Source organism: Bos taurus, chromosome 12 (genome assembly GCF_002263795.3).
Source record: "Bos taurus isolate L1 Dominette 01449 registration number 42190680 breed Hereford chromosome 12, ARS-UCD2.0, whole genome shotgun sequence".
In the NCBI taxonomy this organism is placed as follows: Eukaryota; Metazoa; Chordata; class Mammalia; order Artiodactyla; family Bovidae; genus Bos; species Bos taurus.
This window is the reverse complement of record NC_037339.1, coordinates 2312566-2331813: the sequence shown is the minus strand read 5'-3', so window position 1 is coordinate 2331813 and position 19248 is coordinate 2312566. Positions and strand designations below refer to the sequence as shown.

General features: G+C 38.1%; 1 protein-coding gene and 1 long non-coding RNA gene across 2 annotated transcripts in view; both read right to left on the bottom strand.

Annotated features, from left to right (window-relative positions):
- DIAPH3 (diaphanous related formin 3) overlaps positions 1 to 19248 on the bottom strand; it is a 563614-nt gene that overhangs the window by 412634 nt on the left and 131732 nt on the right. The window contains 1 exon segment of the mRNA NM_001192614.2: positions 17924 to 18054. Within this exon segment, the coding sequence (NP_001179543.2) occupies positions 17924 to 18054 (131 nt within the window).
- On the bottom strand, positions 10117 to 17223 carry LOC132346732 (uncharacterized). Its single transcript, XR_009496647.1, has 2 exons — positions 14542 to 17223; positions 10117 to 10785 (listed from the first exon to the last, which is right to left on the bottom strand). It is a non-coding gene; the product is annotated as an uncharacterized lncRNA (long non-coding RNA).

The following is a 19248-nucleotide window of genomic DNA, read 5'->3' as shown; positions in this document are numbered from 1 at the left end:
AGTATTCTACACTGCAGTTCACCAATTCTTTCCCCTCATCCCTAAATTTTGCTATTGAGCCCCCTCCAGTAAACTATTTTTTCTTTAATTTCAATCACTGTATTTTTCACTTACACAGTTTCCATTTGGATCTTCAAAGAAGAATAAAGTTTCTATTTCTTTGCTGAGACTTTTCATTTTTTTCGTTTGTTTCAGCATGTGTATAATTGCTAACTAGAATAGTTTTATGATGGCTGCTTTAAAAATCCTTGTCAGATAATTCCAGTATTTATGTCACCTCAGTGCTGGTATCTACAAACTGTCTTTTTTCATTCAGTCTGATATCTTACTTCTTGGGATGACGATTTTATACTGAATCTGAGAAACTTGGGTATCAAGCTAGGAGATTTTGACCTCTTTAATCCTCTTGTTTCCAGGCTGGCTCCCTGTGACACTGCTCCAGTAGAGGACGGAGAGGCGGCACACCAACTCTGCCGGCTGGGAACTCAGCCCAGGCTCCGCGCCTGGCCTCCACTCAGGGGAGAGGTGCTTGACCAGGTGGGAGCGTGGGTTCCCCACCTGCCCTCCGTGGCACCTCTCTGGCAGGGAGAGACAGGACTGCCTCTTCCATGCTCTGCACGGAACTTCCACCAACATGGGAGGTGGAGAGGAGAGCGAGCTTGTGACTACTGGACTGTGGAGACAGTTCTGACTCTCCGTGACGTCCTATGGCGCCCCCACAGTGGGGAGAGACGAGCTCCGCGTTCCTGCGGCCTGGGGCTCTGAGTCCAGGGCTCTAGCAGGCTCTGATGGAGGGCTGGGTGAGGCAAGGGTTGTCCTCTGTGGTCCTCAGAAGGCCTGCACCGGTTAGTATCATAGCTTTCTATCTTGCCAGCTGCCTTTTCATGGCCCTTTGGCTTAAGAGTAAACAGCAGCCTTTTATCGGAATTCTGTCTGTGCTTACTGGTGTTTCTAGCTTGCTGACTTCTTTAGGTCCAAAGTTGGGGTAGAAGAGGCAAAAGAAAATCCAGAGAGCTCACCTTCATGTTATCTCTTGGGTCCCAAGATTCCTAGCCTATATGTCACTAGGGATTTATTTCACATACAATGTCTTATTCTTTTAGTTATGCCTAGTGGGAGGAATAGGTAAAAGTGTATCTACTCTGTCTTCTTAGAAACACAAGTCTGAAGCATCTACAGTTAACATGTGAGAATACAAAGAAACTCTCAACCAAGGCACCTGAGAAAAGACAGTGAAGATGACCTAATAAATCCTAAGGAACACACCAGAAACTAACACAACATTGTAAAGCAACTATACTTCAATAAAAAATATTTTTAAAAATACAAATCATGTGGAAAGAGAAAATAGATAAGAGGCAGGGATCAACTGCTCAAGTGAGCTCAAATAAAAACCGAAAAGAACCATTAAAAGGCTCAATTCAAGACCAGTTTATAAATAACTCTGAACAGTAAAACAGTGATTGCAGAAGAATTAAAAAAGAAAAAGGGTGATAAGAGTAGACAAAATAAACATAATAGGGGACAAAGATTTGATGGCAGAAATTTGAAGGAAAAACAATTAAAATAAGCTTTAGGACAAACATAAAAAAAAGGATGCTAAAGCAGCAGGTAAGATAACTACTGAACATGGCATGGGCTAGGAAAAAATCCTTAATCAAAGAAACTTTTATGCCTACAAACTTGCTATGGAAATATGCTAACATATGTGAAGTTTAAAAAGTAGATATGGTAATATGGTATTTTACCATAGGGTAATATGATATTTTCTACTTTTTTCAAAAGTACATGTTCTTGTTCATATTTTGGAAATGAGTCATGTATGCAGAGCCACACAAACACATTGTTAATTATCTCCTACCCAATCAGCTCACTTACTTACCTACTGGCTTCCTCTTCATGTCTGAAATACAGGCTAACATCCATGGCAAAATGAACACTCCCTACATCCACACACTTCTGCTCCCACTAAGAATCAGTTGGATTTGTTTCCAAACCCATTTTTGCAAGCTGCACTTCTTATTATATAATCTAAATTACACAGACAACAAATCATTGGGAAGAGTTGCTGTTTCTATGAAAACTAAGTCTAATGCTTTGCAAACACTTTTTAAAAGATGACATTTAAAAAGTGCCATAGAAGTAGGTGTAGACACAAGTGTAAACTTACTGGGAGAGATCAAAGAGAAGTTTTCTTTAAGAGTAAGGACTGTATACTCAGGTTGCTCTGCAGAGCCCTCACAGTTCTGCTCCACAGACAACACCGCCACGAGGACAACGACACAGCTGTGGCTCGGGCAGGCAGCCCGTGTCCCCGCAAGAAGAGCTCTGGGCTCCACGCCTCATGTCCAGGAGCAAAATGCAGGCTGATGTTGTGAATCAAAAAAAACCCCACTAAGGGTATACATGAATCGTTCAGTTTATGGTTCCCTACTTTACCAACACTTTTAAATGAGCCCCACGGCAGTAAACAAGGGCGCTTCCTTATCCACCCCCACTTCCACCCAGCAGTTACAGTGTCTTTGCACACAGGTGATGCTGTTCATTTCTCTTTCATTTTGCTTTTGTGTACTGTTTATTTTCCAGGCAAGAATTTATACTTTTTGCTGTAAGACACTATGTTTTACTTACCAAAAATAATAATTTTCCACTAATGCCTAGGGAAATACAAAATTATTTTGCTAAAAATCAATATAAGGAGTTCTTGAAAGAGGAAAAAATATATTACTGGCCACATGTAACAAAGAAACAAATTTCAGATCTTAAACTTAGAAGGTCAGTTTTAATATGTATAATATCCAGATCCAATTTATATTCCTCTGTCAGAGCACTATATCACCAATGCTGAATATAATTATAGCTTATTTTAAGCTTTCATTCTCACCCACTCTTAGCAAGGTGACTAAATATTAACACTTAAGATGAAGAGTTCTAGGGGAGAGTACAAGGCAATTAACATGCCCAGCAGGGCAAAACAAACACACCCACATCCCATTCAATAGTCTATCCACAAAATCTACACTATATTATACAGGCAGACAGGGAATTCAGGAACTAAATAATGCTCTGACTGTAAAACATACCAAACTTCAAAATACAAACAATTAATATGCATATTTTCTAGGAATTAACTTTTAAAGAAATTATGTACTTAAAACTATTCACCCCCCTCTAATATTAGATGAGATAATGAAGAAACAAAGTGAATAACCCATTCTCATAGTTATTTTAGCTACAATATATTAAAGGGGATAAAATGCTCAGAGAAAGTATTACAGATAAACTTAAAAGAAAAGCAGACTAACTGCAATGATGAAAAAATGAACCACCTTATACAAGAAACATGAGTTCTTTATCTTCAGATGAAACCGCAGGAAGAGAACTATGGATTTAAAATAATATATACCATTGGGTGAGCTTCCCAGGTGGTGCAGTGGCAAAGAATCCACCCGCTAATGCAGGAGACATAAAAGACACTTCCATCCCTGGATCAGGAAGATCCCTTGGAGTAGGAAATGGCAACCCACTCTAGTAGTCTTCCCTGGAAAATCCTATGGACAGAGTAACTGGTGGGCTACAGCTCAGGGGGTCACAAAGAGTTGCACGTGACTGAGCGACTGAACACATACACACATACCCCTATGCGCTCCATTCAAAACTTGTCAACCATTAAAAGAAACAGACTGCAGAAAATGAAATAGTTTAAAACTATCAGATAGTTTAAGTGTTAGTAAGTAAATTTCTTAGTATCAAACGTATTTTTCTTTAGGAAAGCATTAACTAAATTATTCATTTCAAGTACAAACTAATTTGACAGCCAACATACATGGAAAGAAAAACTGTTACCACATTTCAGACCTTCCATTATTTGCTCCCATTCTAAATACTCGCCACTACTGCTCAATACTTCTCCACTACATCAGATCAATTCATAAACTTAATTATTAAGTTCATAATCTGCCCTTGATTCTATCAAGGTCATTCCTAGCTTCACTCACAAGGCTCCCCTCTACAGAATTGCCTCTTCTGTAACAAATGGAATGATCTCATCTTTCAAGGATCAATTCAAGTTTCCTTCTTGGTTCAGTTCAGTTTAGTTCAGTCGCTCAGTCGTGTCCGACTCTTTGTGACCCCATGAATTGCAGCACGCCAGGCCTCCCTGTCCATCACCAACTCCCGGAGTTCACCCAAACTCATGTGCATCGAGTCGGTGATGCCATCGGTGATGCCATCCAGCTGTCTCATCCTCTGTCATCCCCTTATTCTTCTGCCCCCAATCCCTCCCAGTAGCATCCTTCTTGTTTGAACTCTGGCTAATTTAAGTTTCTCCATTGGCTCAAAGAAGCAACAGTTAGACCCAGACAAGGGACTGGTTCAAAACTGGGAAAGGAGTATGACAAGGCTGTATATTGTTATGCTTCTTATTTAACTTATATGCAGAGTACATCATGCAAAATGCTGGGCTAGAGGAATCATAAGCTGGAATCAAGATTGTCAGGAGAAGTATCAACAATCTCAGATATGCAGATGATATCACCCTAATGGCAGAAAGCGAAGAAGAACTAAAGAGCTTCTTGATAAAGGTGAAAGAGGACATCATGACATCCTCATGATCATGAAGATCATGGCATCCAGTCCCATTACTTCATGGCAAATAGATGGGGAAAAAATGGATATAGTGACAGACTTTATTTTCTTGGGCTGCAAAATCACTGCGGACAGTGACTGCAGCCATGAAATTAAAAGATGCTTGTTCCTTAGAAGATGGGTATGACAAACCTAGACAGCATATTAAAAAGGAGAGACATCACGTCGCCAAGAAAGGTCTGTACAGTCAAAGCTATGGTTTTTTCAGTAGTCATGTTCAGATGTGAGAGTTGGACCATAAAGAAGTCTGAGCACTGAAGAACTGATGCTTTTGAACTGTGGTGTTGGAGAAGACTCCTGAGAGTCCCTTGGACTGCAAGGAGATCAAACCAGTCAATCCTTAAGGAGATCAGTCCTGAACATTCATTGGAAGGACAAATGCTAAGGCTGAAACTCCAATACTTTGGCCAACCTAACATGAAGAGTCAACTCATTGGAAAAGACCCTGATGTTGAGAAAGGTTGAAGGCAGGAGGCGAAGGGGATGACAGATGAGATGGTTGGATGGCATCACAGACTATAGAGTCTGACCAGCTTCCACCTAAAAGCTTCACTGTGGGTCCCTTATTTTTTCTGGACTGATGACCTCTTTTGTTTCATTAACTTCTATTCTCTACATCCTTCCCCAGTATGCCTCTTGGTACTGTGGGACCTCACCCAGGTAGATTAATACACCCTCTGCTGTACTCTAGGGGCATGTTATCCATACCACATACCTAAGAACTTACTGAGATCACACCTGATGGTACCATTTACTCTTTGATGTTTGTTAAGACATTCCTCTCCAGACGGACTCTCAGCAGTGTGAGAACCAGGAGAAGCACCTGCATCTCTTCTAGCTTTGTAACAGGAAGGTCCACAGAAACACGCAAATACCTGCCCTCGATCCTGAAGAACGAGCAAGCCAGGCTCATGTCACTTCCTTTCACGCTTGAATTTCCCTATTCTTTCATTACTATGAAGTTTATTTAACCTGCCTCTGATCTTCTCTTCTGAGCCCCATATCAAGGCTCTACAACAGTGGAACAGTTTACCCCCCACCTCGGAATTTCACAGCATGATAAAGGGAGCAGCCATGTCTACACGTAAGAGTGCAAAGGCTCAAAACAAGCGCCACGGTAAAATTATATGAGTTTCAGATCTCTACAAGAGTGCTGTCCAACAGGGTAACCACAAGTAACAAGTGGATATTTAAATTTAAATTAATCAAAATTCAATGTTTCTTTTCTAAATTTTAACAAAATATTTTTCTTTTGTAATTATACATCTTTATAATTTTATAATTTTCTTTTATAAATTTTAACACACAAAGGATGTTTAACATATGAAAAGTATACCTGTTTTCTGATGTACATTACCCTTTGTAATAAAAAAACTAGAAATATGCAGCAATATAAAACTGCATTTACTCTATATGGTTTTCTGAATCATGAAAATTGAAACTTCTTTCTCTTGCCTTTCTTTATGTACAATTACATATTTCTTTATGTACAGATATGTCAGGGAATACCAACACAAGGATCATCATACTTTAAATCCTTTACTTAATGCACACAGCAATATATTTTAACACATAGTAACAAGGCCAAAAAATTAGTCTCAGAACTAAACTATTTAATTTTCTTGTATGTAGGATACTAAGTAACTAGAAGCTTTAGTGCCTACAATACAATAATTTCCCACTAAAAATATTTATCTTTACCAAAGAAACCAAAGTATTCAGTAAATAACATCATACTGATAGCCGTTACAGATTTGAGACAGAAGGTTTACATTCTCTGAAAATGGAGACAGTTATCATTGGAAAGAAGTAATTTTCTTATATTTTGTCTCTAGATACATGAGAAATTGTTTCAGATTAATAGCAGTATTTTTCCCAAATTGTTATGGCATAAAACTTTTTGTAGTCTTCTAAACAGTAACCTGGAGAAGGCAATGGCACCCCACTCCAGTACTCTTGCCTGGAAAATCCCATGGATGGAGGAGCCTGGTGGGCTGCAGTCCATGGGGTCGTGAAGAGTCAGACAGGACTGAGCGACTTCACTTTCACTTTTCACTTTCACTTTTCACTTTCATGCATTGGAGAAAGAAATGGCAACCCACTCCAGTGTTCTTGCCTGGAGAATCCCAGGGACAGGAAGCCTGGTGGGCTGCTGTCTATGGGGTCGCACAGAGTCAGACACGACTGAAGTGACTTAGCAAAGAGCAACCTGATTTTACAAATAATTAGTTTTCATTCATACATTATTCCTTTTATGCCTAAATATCAAATTACTCTATTTTAAAAGCAAAATTTGAGACCCTATGTTATACTGTAACTGACTTAATATTTGAATAGGATTTTTTAAATTAATCTTGGCAATTCAAACAGCAATTTATATTTTATTTTAAAAAGACTGGGAGACATATTTTAAAATACATTGGCAGCACTTTATAATTCTAGGACTTTTCAGCTCATGTATAAATTGAGCTATATATGCTCTATTCACCTTGTGCAGAAAATATGTATTTCTCTGTTAAAAGCAATTACTCTATTTTCAACGTACTCTACTTTTATTGTTAACCTTGCCTTCAAAGTCAAAGCTTTAAGTACAGGCAAAGTTAACTTCACAACCAAATAATTATAATACATTTTAATATATCAATAAGCCAAAATCAAGCTACAGTATGAATGACAATACACAAAGGAGAAAGTCTCCCAACCACGGGGGAACACTGAGTCTTCCAGAGAGGCTCTCAGAAAAATGACACCAGCTTTGGACGGGCTGTGAATGCACTGGGAAGTAATAGCTTGCCCTTCAAAAATATCAAGTTAGTATGCACCTGAAAACATTAATAGCTATTTTCTTCCAGGGCATTTTTCATTAATATTTCATTCATTTCAACCACTTCAGAAAGAACAGCAAAATGGCCTAAAATTAGAGGTCATTTTCAACAAATATTTCTTTAATAAGCAATATTATCATAAAAGTTATGAATCCTGAATGATCATTTACACATAAATAATAAAAGACATATCCTAACATATATGGCAGTACCTAAAGAGGTAAAGAATAGTAACATCCTACCTTTCACTTTGACTTCTTATTGGAAAACAACCTGGAAAAATTGCTTCTAAGAGGTCAAAGTATGCACATCTGTGAGGAAAATTCCGTTTAAAAGAAACATGCACCTCACTAATATGTTCAACCTACCGAAGAGGATGTTTCCATGACTTCTAGGATGTGCCGTATTGGTGATTCCCTCATCCTGACTACAGGCAGCCCCAGTAAAGCTACCACGGACCACAGCTACAGCACGGCCTGTCACCCCAGCCTCTCCCTTCCTTTCTGGCTCTGGACATTGCTATGAAGCCCACTCCCTTAGCCATATACTGCTAAGGCAGCAGTCCCTGTGTAGGCAGCCTCCCTTAGGTCAGGGTCCCCAGCCAGCACCAGCAGAAGGTAAGCAGTGGGAGAGCCAGCAAGGCTTCATCTGTCTTTACAGCCACTCCCCAGGGCTCGAGTTACCACCTGAGCTCAGGGCTCCCACTGACTCTGTATTACAGTGAGCTGTTTAATCTTCTCACTACATACCACAATATAAGAATAATAGAAATAAACTGCACAACACATGTAATCATGTGAATCATGAATCATCCCCAAACCACTGCCTTCCCTCCATCCGTGGAAAAACTGTCTTCCATGACCAGTCCCTGGTGCCAAAAACGTTGAAGACCGCTGCCTTATATCACTCTTTGATTCTCTTTACATGAGTATTCATTCATCCTTGGAGGTTTTAAAAAATACCCTTTAATCTTTCAGACTTTAATTCCTTATGTATTTTCACAGTCCTGAACATAACTTTGAGAACATAGCAACCATGTAATAAACATATCAAAGAAATGTTTGATATCTTTATGTATATATACAAAAACTCAGAAAAACCAAAGCATTTAAGCAGCACTATCTAGTAAAATACAACAGAAGCAGTACATACGTGTTGTCCAACATGGGAGTCATTAGCCACATGTGCCTCCTGAGCACTTGAAATGTTGCCTTTTTTCATTAAATTTTAATTAATAGCCATAAGATAGCTACTGTAGTGAACAGCATAGGAAAGAAAACACAGAGTCACCTGCATTGCATATCTTCCTGACATAACTATGGAAGAGAAAGAGAGAAAAGGCAGGAAAAGGCAAGACAGGAAGACTACAAGAATGTACATCTCCAAGGAAAACGTTTACTTCTCTTGCCCATTTCAGAAATTATCACTGTGACTATCACTGTAAATCTGCACATATTGCTGATTTTTCTAAGGCTGGTTTTTTTCTTAAGAAACTTTATATTTCATGTCTTTAATTTAAAATTCTGAAACATCATGAGAATGAAAACAAACTAGAGCATGTTATTAATAAGAATATTATCCACCCTCCCTCACTTCTACAGGGGGAGAGGTCTTCTTCTATATTTCCCAGAAAACAACATTAAGGCTTACTTCTGGCCACTCCTTTCATCTCCTTATTAGAATATTCCCCAAGAAGAACTGATTTATCAACCTGATGAAGTACACAAAACACACACGCACAGGACTCTGGCCGGCAGCTTCCTGGTCTTTCTAGCTACGGCAACACGGTAAATGATTCAGTGGAAAGAAGTTAAGAAGTACATTTCACCTTCAAGTCCCAGTTTTGTTTTTCACTCTATTTTCCAGCAGTACAGCTGATTTTGTTCCTTGCTCTTTTTCTGTATCTATTTTTTTTAACATAGTTCAGAAAACAAAAGTAAAAATGAAGTGTAATTAGTATTGCCGTAAAACCCAGTATTTTGCACATGTCAAAGAGGACAGCAGCTGCATTACAGGAAATTGAATAAATGGTAAAAGGTCTCTTTTTTGTGGGATTTAGGGATGAGTCATAAAGAAGGTTCTTGAGAGGCCAAACAAAAGAAAGATACTAAAAAAGGACTAAAGTAAATGCAGGACCTGAGAGAATGAAAAAAATTTTGACAGGAAAGCCTGCCTCAAACTTCATTTGCTCTGGGGCCAACATAAAGCCCTGGAAACCCAACATCTCCTTTGTGGGAGCTGAGCAGAGTGAATGAGACAAGAATTACAGCCTCAAGCCACCATCAAGCCTGAGACACACAAGGCTCTCAGAAGGCCACACCTTCAGTAGGAAAGAGACCAGCAATAGACAATCCAATAAAGAGGGACATCAAGGCAAATGTCTTCTGATAATTCATAACCCAACCTTGCATATGTATGTGGAGGGAAAAAGAAATCAATTTATTTTAAGGCAGCCCTCGGTCACTATGCACTCAGTAATAGAAAAACAAAAATTTAATTAGACTAATCATTTAGATTAATTCAAAATATTTTCAAAATAAATCTCAAAGAAGCAGCTCCAAGGAATAGGAGGACACATTCTAAACTTAAAAACACACAGACAATCGAGAAACAAGTAAAGCAGGAAAAAAAAAACCTCCAGGAGTAGGCCTAGGAAACCTTTATTTGCTGGAATTACAGTCAAAGAATATAAAATATGTAATATATTTAGAGAAATAATAAATAGGACAAAAGTAACAAAGCAAAAATTATGAATAAAGATACAGTTTACAGTTCAGTTCAGCTGCGCAGTCATGTCCGATTCTTTGTGACCCCCATGGACTGCAGCATGCCAGGCCTCCCTGTCCATCACCAACTCCCAGAGTTCACTCAAACTCATGTCCATTGAGTCGGAGAGGCCATCCAACCATCTATCTCATCCTCTGTCGTCACCTTTTCCACCCTCCTTCAATCTTTCCCAGCATCAGGGTCTTTTCCAATGAGTCAGTTATTCGCATCAGGTGGCCAAAGTATTAGGCATTTTAGCTTCAGTATCAGTCCTTCCAGTGAATATTCAGGACTGATCTCCTTTAGAAAGGACTGGTTGGATCTCCTTGCAGTCCAAAGGATTCTAAAGAGTCTTCTCCAACATCACAGTTCAAAAGCAACAATTCTTCGGCACTTAGCTTTCTTTACAGTCCAACTCTCACATCCATAGATGACTACTGGAAAAACCATAGCTTTGACTAGACGGACCTTTGTTGGCCAAGTAAAGTCTCTGCTTTTTAATATGCTGTCTAGGTTGGTCATTGCTTTTCTTCCAAGGAGCAAGCATCTAGGGATGAAATTATAATGGAGTGGAAATTTAATATACAACATACAAATTAAACAACAGATTAGACAATGGAAAAGAAAATAATTAGGAAACTAGAATATATTAACAGTACAGAGAAACAAACAGACAAAACTTCAAAGAGGTTAGGAAATAACACTACATGGAGTAAGAACGTAGAAAACATACAAAATGGGGAGGGCAGTCAATACTCAAAGAGTCAATGACTGATATTTTCACAGAATTTATTAAAGACACCATTCAACCCAGGAAACCCAAAAAAATCCCTAGTAAAAATAAAGAAGAAAAAAATCCACCTTGACACACAGGACAAACTAGAGAACATCAAAAACAAGATATAATAAAGCCAGAGAGAAAAGGCAGATTACCTAGAACAGAGCGAGTTTTAGAGAAAGAACCTGCCTCTCAAAAAAGCAATGTAACAAAGAAGAAAAACGGTATCAATATCCTCAATTGACTAAGAAAAGATCAAATAATTTCATGCCCTTAGGAAAACTATTGTTCAAACAAGTAAAGGCAAAGAAATTCACTTTCAAACAAAAGAGAGCTTTACCACTGAAGTACTCTCACTAGGGAAATATAATGATATATTTGAAACAAAAATAAAGTTAGAAAAAAAGAATGATGAACCAAAACCAAATGATAAGTATGTGTATATAAACACATATAAATATTTATCTGCAGCATATATTAGTGGTGCGTGTGTGCATGCTACATCTCTTCAGTTGTGTACAACTCTGTGGGATCCCTCGGACTGTATCCCGCTAGGCTCCTCTGCCTGTAGGATTCTCCAGGCAAGAATACTGGAGTGGGTTGCCATGCCCTCATCCAGGGGATGTTCCAGAAGCAGGGATCGAACCCGTGTCTCTTGCACTGGCAGGCAGGTTCTTTACCAGTAGCATCACCTGGGAAGTATCTCAGTAGAAAAGACAGCTAATTTACAATATGAAAAAAGAAAAAATTAAAACATCACACAGAACTAGCATACAAATTAAGAGAAGATGATTGGTGTTGATGTATTTTAGGTTCAGAAGAAAAGATATTGCTTTCTTCTGTTCCTTAAAGTACATGCAAGCAGTTTCCTTTCTAAGTATGTGGATGTTAAACTTCTCTTCTATTTAAGATCAAAAAGAAAGTCTTCCAAATTAGTAAAAGAAGAAAAATAAAACGAGAAATTTTAAATCTATTAAAAGAATCTGAGCAAGAAGAAGAAAAAAAATACAGAGAAGAATAGGGGAATTACGAACAGAAGGAGGAAGAAGAGGACCACGGAAAAAGCAGCATAAGCTGAAATTCTGAAGGGAAACATCATATAAATTCCAATATATTTCTAAACTGATATGAATTACAAAGTCAACACAGGATTATCAGACAAGATTTTTTTTAAAATAAGTGTTCATATACTACTTAAAGGAATGCTTTAAATAGGAATAGTAAAGGAAAGATTATACCCATTTGAAATCAGAGTTCCAAAGAACAGCAAGGAGAGATAAGAAAGCCTTCCTCAGCTATCAGTGAAAGAAACACAGGAAAACAACAGACTGGGGAAGACCAGAGATTTCTTCAAGGAAATCAGAGATACCAAGGGAACTTTCCATGCAAAGATGGGCTCGATAAAGGACAGAAATGGTATGGACCTGACAGAAGCAGAAGATATTAAGAAGAGGTGGCAAGAATACACAGAAGAACTATACAAAAAAGATCTTTATGACCCAGATAATCATGGTGTGATCACTCACCTAGAGCCGGAAATCCTGGAATGAGAAGCCAAGTGGGCCTTAGGAAGCATCATTACAAACAAAGCTAGTGGATATGAAATTCTAGTTGAGCTGTTTCAAATCCTAAAAGATAATGCTGTGAAAGTGCTGCACTCAATGCCAGCAAACTAGGAAAATTCAGCAATGGCCACAGGACTGGGAAAGGTCAGTTTTCATTCCAATCCCAAAGAAAGGCAATGCCAGAGAATGCTCAAACTACTGCACAATTGCACTCATCTCACACTCGTAAAGTAATGTTCAAAGTTCTCCAAGCCAGGCTTCAACAATGTGAACCATGAACTTCCAGAAGTTCAAGCTGGATTTAGAAAAGGCAGACGAATCAAAGATGAAATTGCCAGCATCCACTGGATCATCAAAAAAGCAACAGAGTTCCAGAAAAACATCTACTTCTGCTTTACTGACTATGCCAACGCCTTTGACTGTGTGGATCACAACATACTGTGGAAAATTCTTCAAGAGATGGGACTACCAGACCACCTGATCTGTCTCCTCAGAAATGTGCATGCAGGTCAAGAACCAACAGTTAGAACTGGACTGGTTCTAACAGACTAGAACAGGCTGGTTCCAAATCCGGAAAGGAGTATTGTCAAGGCTGTATATTGTCACCCTGCTTATTTAATTTATATGCAGAGTACATCATGAGAAAAACTGGGCTGGATGAAGCACAAGCTGGAATTAAGATTGCTGGGAGAAAAATGTCAATAACCTCAGATATGCCGATGATACCACCCTTATGGCATAAAGTGAAGAACTAGAGAGCCTCTTGCTGAAAGTGAAAGAGGAGAGTGAAAAAGTTGGCTTAAAGCTCAACATTCAGAAAACTAAGGTCAAGGCATCTGGTCCCAACACTTCATGGCAAATAGATGGGGAAACACTAGAAACAGTGACAGACTTTATTTGGGGAGGCTCCAAAATCAATGCAGATGCTGGCTGCAGCCATGAAATAAAAGATGCTTGCTCTTTGGAAGAAAACTTATGACCAACCTAGACAGCATATTAAAAAGCAGAGACATTACTTTGCCAACAAAGGTCCATCTAATTAAAGCTATGGTTTTTCCAGCAGTTATGTATGGATGTGAGAGTTGGACTATAAAGAAAGCTGAGCACCAAAGAATTGATGCTTTTGAACTGTGGTGTTGGGAAGACCTGGTCTGAAGGAGATCCAACCAATCCATCCTAAAGGAGAGCAGTCCTGCGTGTTCATTGGAAGGACTGAAACTCCAATACTTTGGCCACCTGACGCGAAGAGCTGAGTCATTGGAAAAGGCCCTGAAGGTGGGAAAGACTGAAGGTGGGAGAAGGGGACGACCGAGGATGAGACGATTGGATGGCATCACCGACTCAATGGACATGGGTTTGGGTAGACTCTGGGAGTTGGCAATGGACAGGGAGGCCTGGTGTGCTGTGGTCCACAGGGTCACAAAGAGTCAGACACGATAGAGCAACTGAACTGAACTGATAGCATTTAAAATATAAGAAAAAGGTATGAAAAATGCTTGTTATGAAATGTGAGTAGCTGTACACAACAGCTATAAATACATAAAAACTGAGAGGAAAATGAAAGTCTTCAAAGAAAACACAGAAGATGATGCCATTTAAGTACTTAATTTTAGATCATTTTAGATCAAAAGATCTAAAAACCAAGAAGAATATCAGGGATACATACATGATTATCTACAATGCAAAGAAAGAAATGATAAATCCAAAATTCAAGTGATCTGAATTGAGGAGGGGGGCATGGAAGCTTCAAAGTCATAGGCAACATTCTGCAGGTTAGCCTCATCAGTAGCCTCATCAGTGAAAAGTGGGTATTTGTGTCACTGTAGCCTTTCTAATGTTAAACATTTTATACAAATAATTTTTATAATAAGTCAAGCTATCAGTAACTTCAAATTTGGGTCTTGACTTCTTTTCTTCAGATCAGGCTGACAAGAAGGAATATAGTGATCTCATCACTCACCACAAGCTCTTCCATCTCTGTTCTCACACATGCGGCGCACGGCACAAAACATTCAGCAATTCCAAAAGTAAGTTCTCCTACCAGTTTTGTGTTTTCAAGCCCAGAAATGCAGAAAACCTACATTCCAAACATACTGATTAAATGGAATAATGACACACACAGACTGCTTACCTGCTTTTCAGTAAACATGTGCTTACTCAGTCATCTGACTCTTTGCAACCCCATGGACTGCAGCCCGCCAGACTCCTCTGTCCATGGGATTCTCCAGGCAAGAACACTGGAGTGGGTTGCCATGCCCTCCTCCAGGGGATCTTCCCAACCCAGGGATCAAACCAGGTCTCCCTCATTGCTGGCAGATTCTTTACCAGCTGAGCTACCAACTTACATCTTATGAAAAATTTTCCTAAAGTGATTTTCTCAAAGTTTCAGTTATTAACTTAATCAAACCTAGTTCCAAAATCTTGTTACAAATCTTCTAACCAAATGGTATCTTGTAAAATAGTAACAGTAAACTTCAAAATGTACACATTAACTGTGAATAAAAGAAACTAATGCCTAAAAGTCACAAAACACAAAGATCCAAGAAGACTGCTGTTCCTGAGACAGAAGTCTTTTTCTTGACAGCCACGTCAAACTGGGCAAATGAAGATGCATTCTATAATTTGCTACTTGCAAAGATGAGTACGGACTAAAATGCACATCAATCATAATGATACTAGTATCTACTTTTTACATCTTTACATCCATATATTTGAAAGTGTAAAGATAGTTGTTGACTCATCTTTTAGTGGACATCAACTAAAACGTTACAAAGGAACTGTCTTTAAGCTCAAAATTGTACTTAAGAATGTTGAATAATCAATAAAACTTCAAACAGAAGAACTATGTGATCTTCAAATCAACTCTTCATAAAACAAAGCAAATAATTTGGTATTTTAAACACTAGTTTACACTTAATTCCCTATCCAGATAGTCAAAGGATAACATATTTCATAATCACTAGGCAGAGTTTCAGAGGTTGATGAATGGCTCTAAAATATTGCATATCAGGGATGGGGCGCCAGGGTGGGGCGGGGGGTTTGCTCCTAATTTTTCCTTGATTTTTGATTTAAATAAATCTTGATCCAAAACCATTATTAATCAGTTCACTTGCTTACTTTACTTTTCAACTGTATTCACAGACATTAAAAAATTTAACTCTGATTTTCTCAGTAATACTACAGATCTAATAATAATCTCAAAAGCTTACAAAAAGTTAGAATTCCTTCTCTCTTGAAATTTAATCACATAATGTATTAAAAAGAAAATATGAAAAATTGATTTTATCGGCTAACTGCATCATAACTGCAAAGTCCAAAGATTTGATCAGAGACACAGATTCACATTGCACATGTTCAGCTCAGTTTCTCCTCTCATTGGAGCACTGGGCACAGAAATGTTCCTGAGTACCTCAGTTTCCTTCTACATGAAGCACCATGATTTCAGAAACATTTCCCTAATAATATGGTTTTCTATTCTTTCCAGTCAAAAATACTATTTCATAGGAAACAAATACTTGTGACTTCCTGATAATATATTCTAGAACTGGCCAGTCTCAAGGAAATAATTCCACAAACTTTTATTTTTGAAACAAGATTCAAATGAAACATACAGCATCATCTCCCAGTACCTTTAGGTAGAATCACAGGAAATACTAAATCCATTGTAATATGCTTGAATTCACACAGACAGTCCTCTCACAGCTTTTTTCTCTAACATGTTCAAATACTCAAAATAAGAAGATGAGGTAATGGCAGAGTCTACTTCTAATTACATTGAAATTCTGTGATTATCTCCAGTGTCAGGTGGCTGGAGATAAACTGAAAATGAGTATAGTTCCTCAGTTGACCCCAACATATCCTTTTCCTACATTTAAACTCTACAGGAACAGGGCCTGGACCTACTCTGCTGTTTATTCAAGCCACACATCTAAGATGGTACTTAGAAAACAGCAGGTGCTCATCAACATTTTTTAAATGAAAACATTTAACAGTACAGATTAAACTGGAAACCAGAACTCTTCATATATGACTACACCTGTCAAATAAATATTAAGACATGAAGTCCCTGGTCTCACGCCCACCATTAATTTACACCCTAGCTGCTGCTGCTGCTGCTAAGTCGCTTCAGTCATGTCCGACCCTGTGTGACCCCATAGAGGGCAGCCCCCCAGGCTCCTCTGTCCACAGGACTCCCCAGGCAAGAGTACTGGAGTGGGTTGCCATTTCCTTCTCCTTATACCCTAGAGAATAGACTAAAATGGTAAAATATGGAAAAATAAAGATAAAGTTGAAATAATAGAGATTCTTTGCTCACTCTTCATACTCCTTAGTTAAACCTCACTCTCATGTCTCTCAGCAGGTAGGGTCTTTTTATTTTAAAAATTATACTGTCAAGGATTTTTATCTTACTGTAGCCAAAATTAAGAAATATCCAGAATATCAGAATATCAAAAAAATTATTTTACATATCATTAACCTCCAAATATAGTTTGTCATTCTGGCCCTCTGGCCCTTTATCTACATTTTATACACACATACACATATATATGCATATAGAGAGAAGACTAGAATATATTTTTATATATATATATATATTTACATAGAAATAAGCATTCATTTATTATACAAATAAGAAATCAAAACTAACCTACCTTCAACTCTTACAGCTTGGAAATTCTATGACTGCTCATTTTATAACAACCCCTATTTAAAATTTTTCAAGACTATGCTGGGCTAAAAAGTCTAAAAACTGGTTTATCAAGGAACCTACTGTAGTATGGCTAGATACAGGGCACCTAGTGAAATCTGGATTTCTGAAAATAACAAATAATTTCTTAGTGTAAGTATGTCTAAAATCCAGATTTTGCCAGGCATCCTATATATTTATTTGCTAAACTTCACAACACTAACCTATGGGCTCCTATAAAGATACCCCTTCCAATAAAAGAAAAAAACCAGTTATTGGCATTTCTTGCTATGTCAAACAGGAATGAGCCAGTATATACACAATGCCAAAATTCAGAGTGAAACTCAACCACATTAAATCAATAGTTTCTGATCATGATTAATTCTCTTTTGAAAAATAGCTTAAGTTTTTTAAAATTCTAAGGGAAAAAAGGCATGATTTTTTTAAAGCTATATATTACTCAGTAATAAACACAATAAGTATATTGAGACTATATTTCCACACGCATATAAATATTATGTATTCAATTGTTGCCTTGAAAAATTGTTGAGATAGACCAGCTATTTATTCACAGGCACCATGAAGTATAAAAGTGACAAATCATAGCATCTGTTTAATTCAGTAACATGCCCTCATGTTCAGATAGACAAATTACCTCACAGGATTACTTGTCAAAGACACGCGGAGGGACTCCAGGTACGTGAAGAGTCTCTCATCCGCAGACCCCATCTTCAGTTCATAGATGAATTCCTGAGGTGAGATCTGTCGATTACTCTTAAGACTTCCCTGAAAAATAAGTTAAAAAAACTGAATTCATGCTGTGTGAAGATTATTAAAATAGTTACAACTGCATTAATCGCACCTTTCACATTAACAGCAATATTTCGAGAGAATGATTTCCTTACTTCTGCCCATAAATCTATAAATTCATAATCCATGGTATCCATGAAACATAGCAACATATCATCAACAGGTTTTCAAATTATAAAATAATGGCCTTGTCAAATCCAGACTATCACAGAAAACGAAGGAAATATCCAAAAATATACCAATGTGTTTTAGGAACATGCAAAATAAAACCAAACCTCAATATAAGAATAACTCCATTAAAATAAATATTCTAAGCAATACAGAAAAAGTTGTAAATCATTAAGCACCTAGTTCAAGGCATTACAGACACAGAGATTATCAATACCTAAGTCTGGAAGGAGAAACCCAAGCAAAAAAAAAAAACAGTACTTTTCAGTGCAGTCTAATTCCTCTAGTGCTAATTCACGTCTAACTCTGCAACCCCATGGACTCCTCCCACCAGTCTCCTCTGTCCATGGAAATCTCCAGGCAAGAACACTGGACTGAGTAGCCATTCCCTTCTCCAGGGGATTCTTCCTGACCCAGGAATCAAACCTGGATCTCCTGCATTGCAGGCAGATTCTTTACCATCTGAGCCACAAGGGAAGCTCCTAATTTCTCTAACATGACACCAAAGGCTCAAAGGAAGAAGAGCCAACTTGGCAGAGAGAAAAGGGAAGAAGCAAAGGGAAAAGTAAAGAAGAGTTAAGGAGGCAAAAACTTAGTCAAGAATACCTTTCAGACAAAAATATAACACATGAGCACACCCCCAAAAAATATACGAAAGCACATACAATTGAAAATGAGAGGCCAGGTCGTAGAGCAGTAGAGCACGACTCCACAAACAGCTCATCACACCAGCAGCAGTATGAAACTCAGATGAGAAGAGCTGGTGTTCACTCATTATTCAACACACGTTAATTCCCTAGTAAGTGCCAGTCAATGTCCTAAGTGCTGAAAAAAGACCAGTGAACAAGAGACAAAAATCGCTACCTGCACAGAACTTTACTCTCCACAGGGAAGGGTAAAGAAAGACAGACAGTAACTGAAAAGTAATTATAATACATCCAAATGTAGATAGTGTTAAGTGCTACAGAGGAAAAAAAAAGTAATAGGAGGAATAAGCAGCAT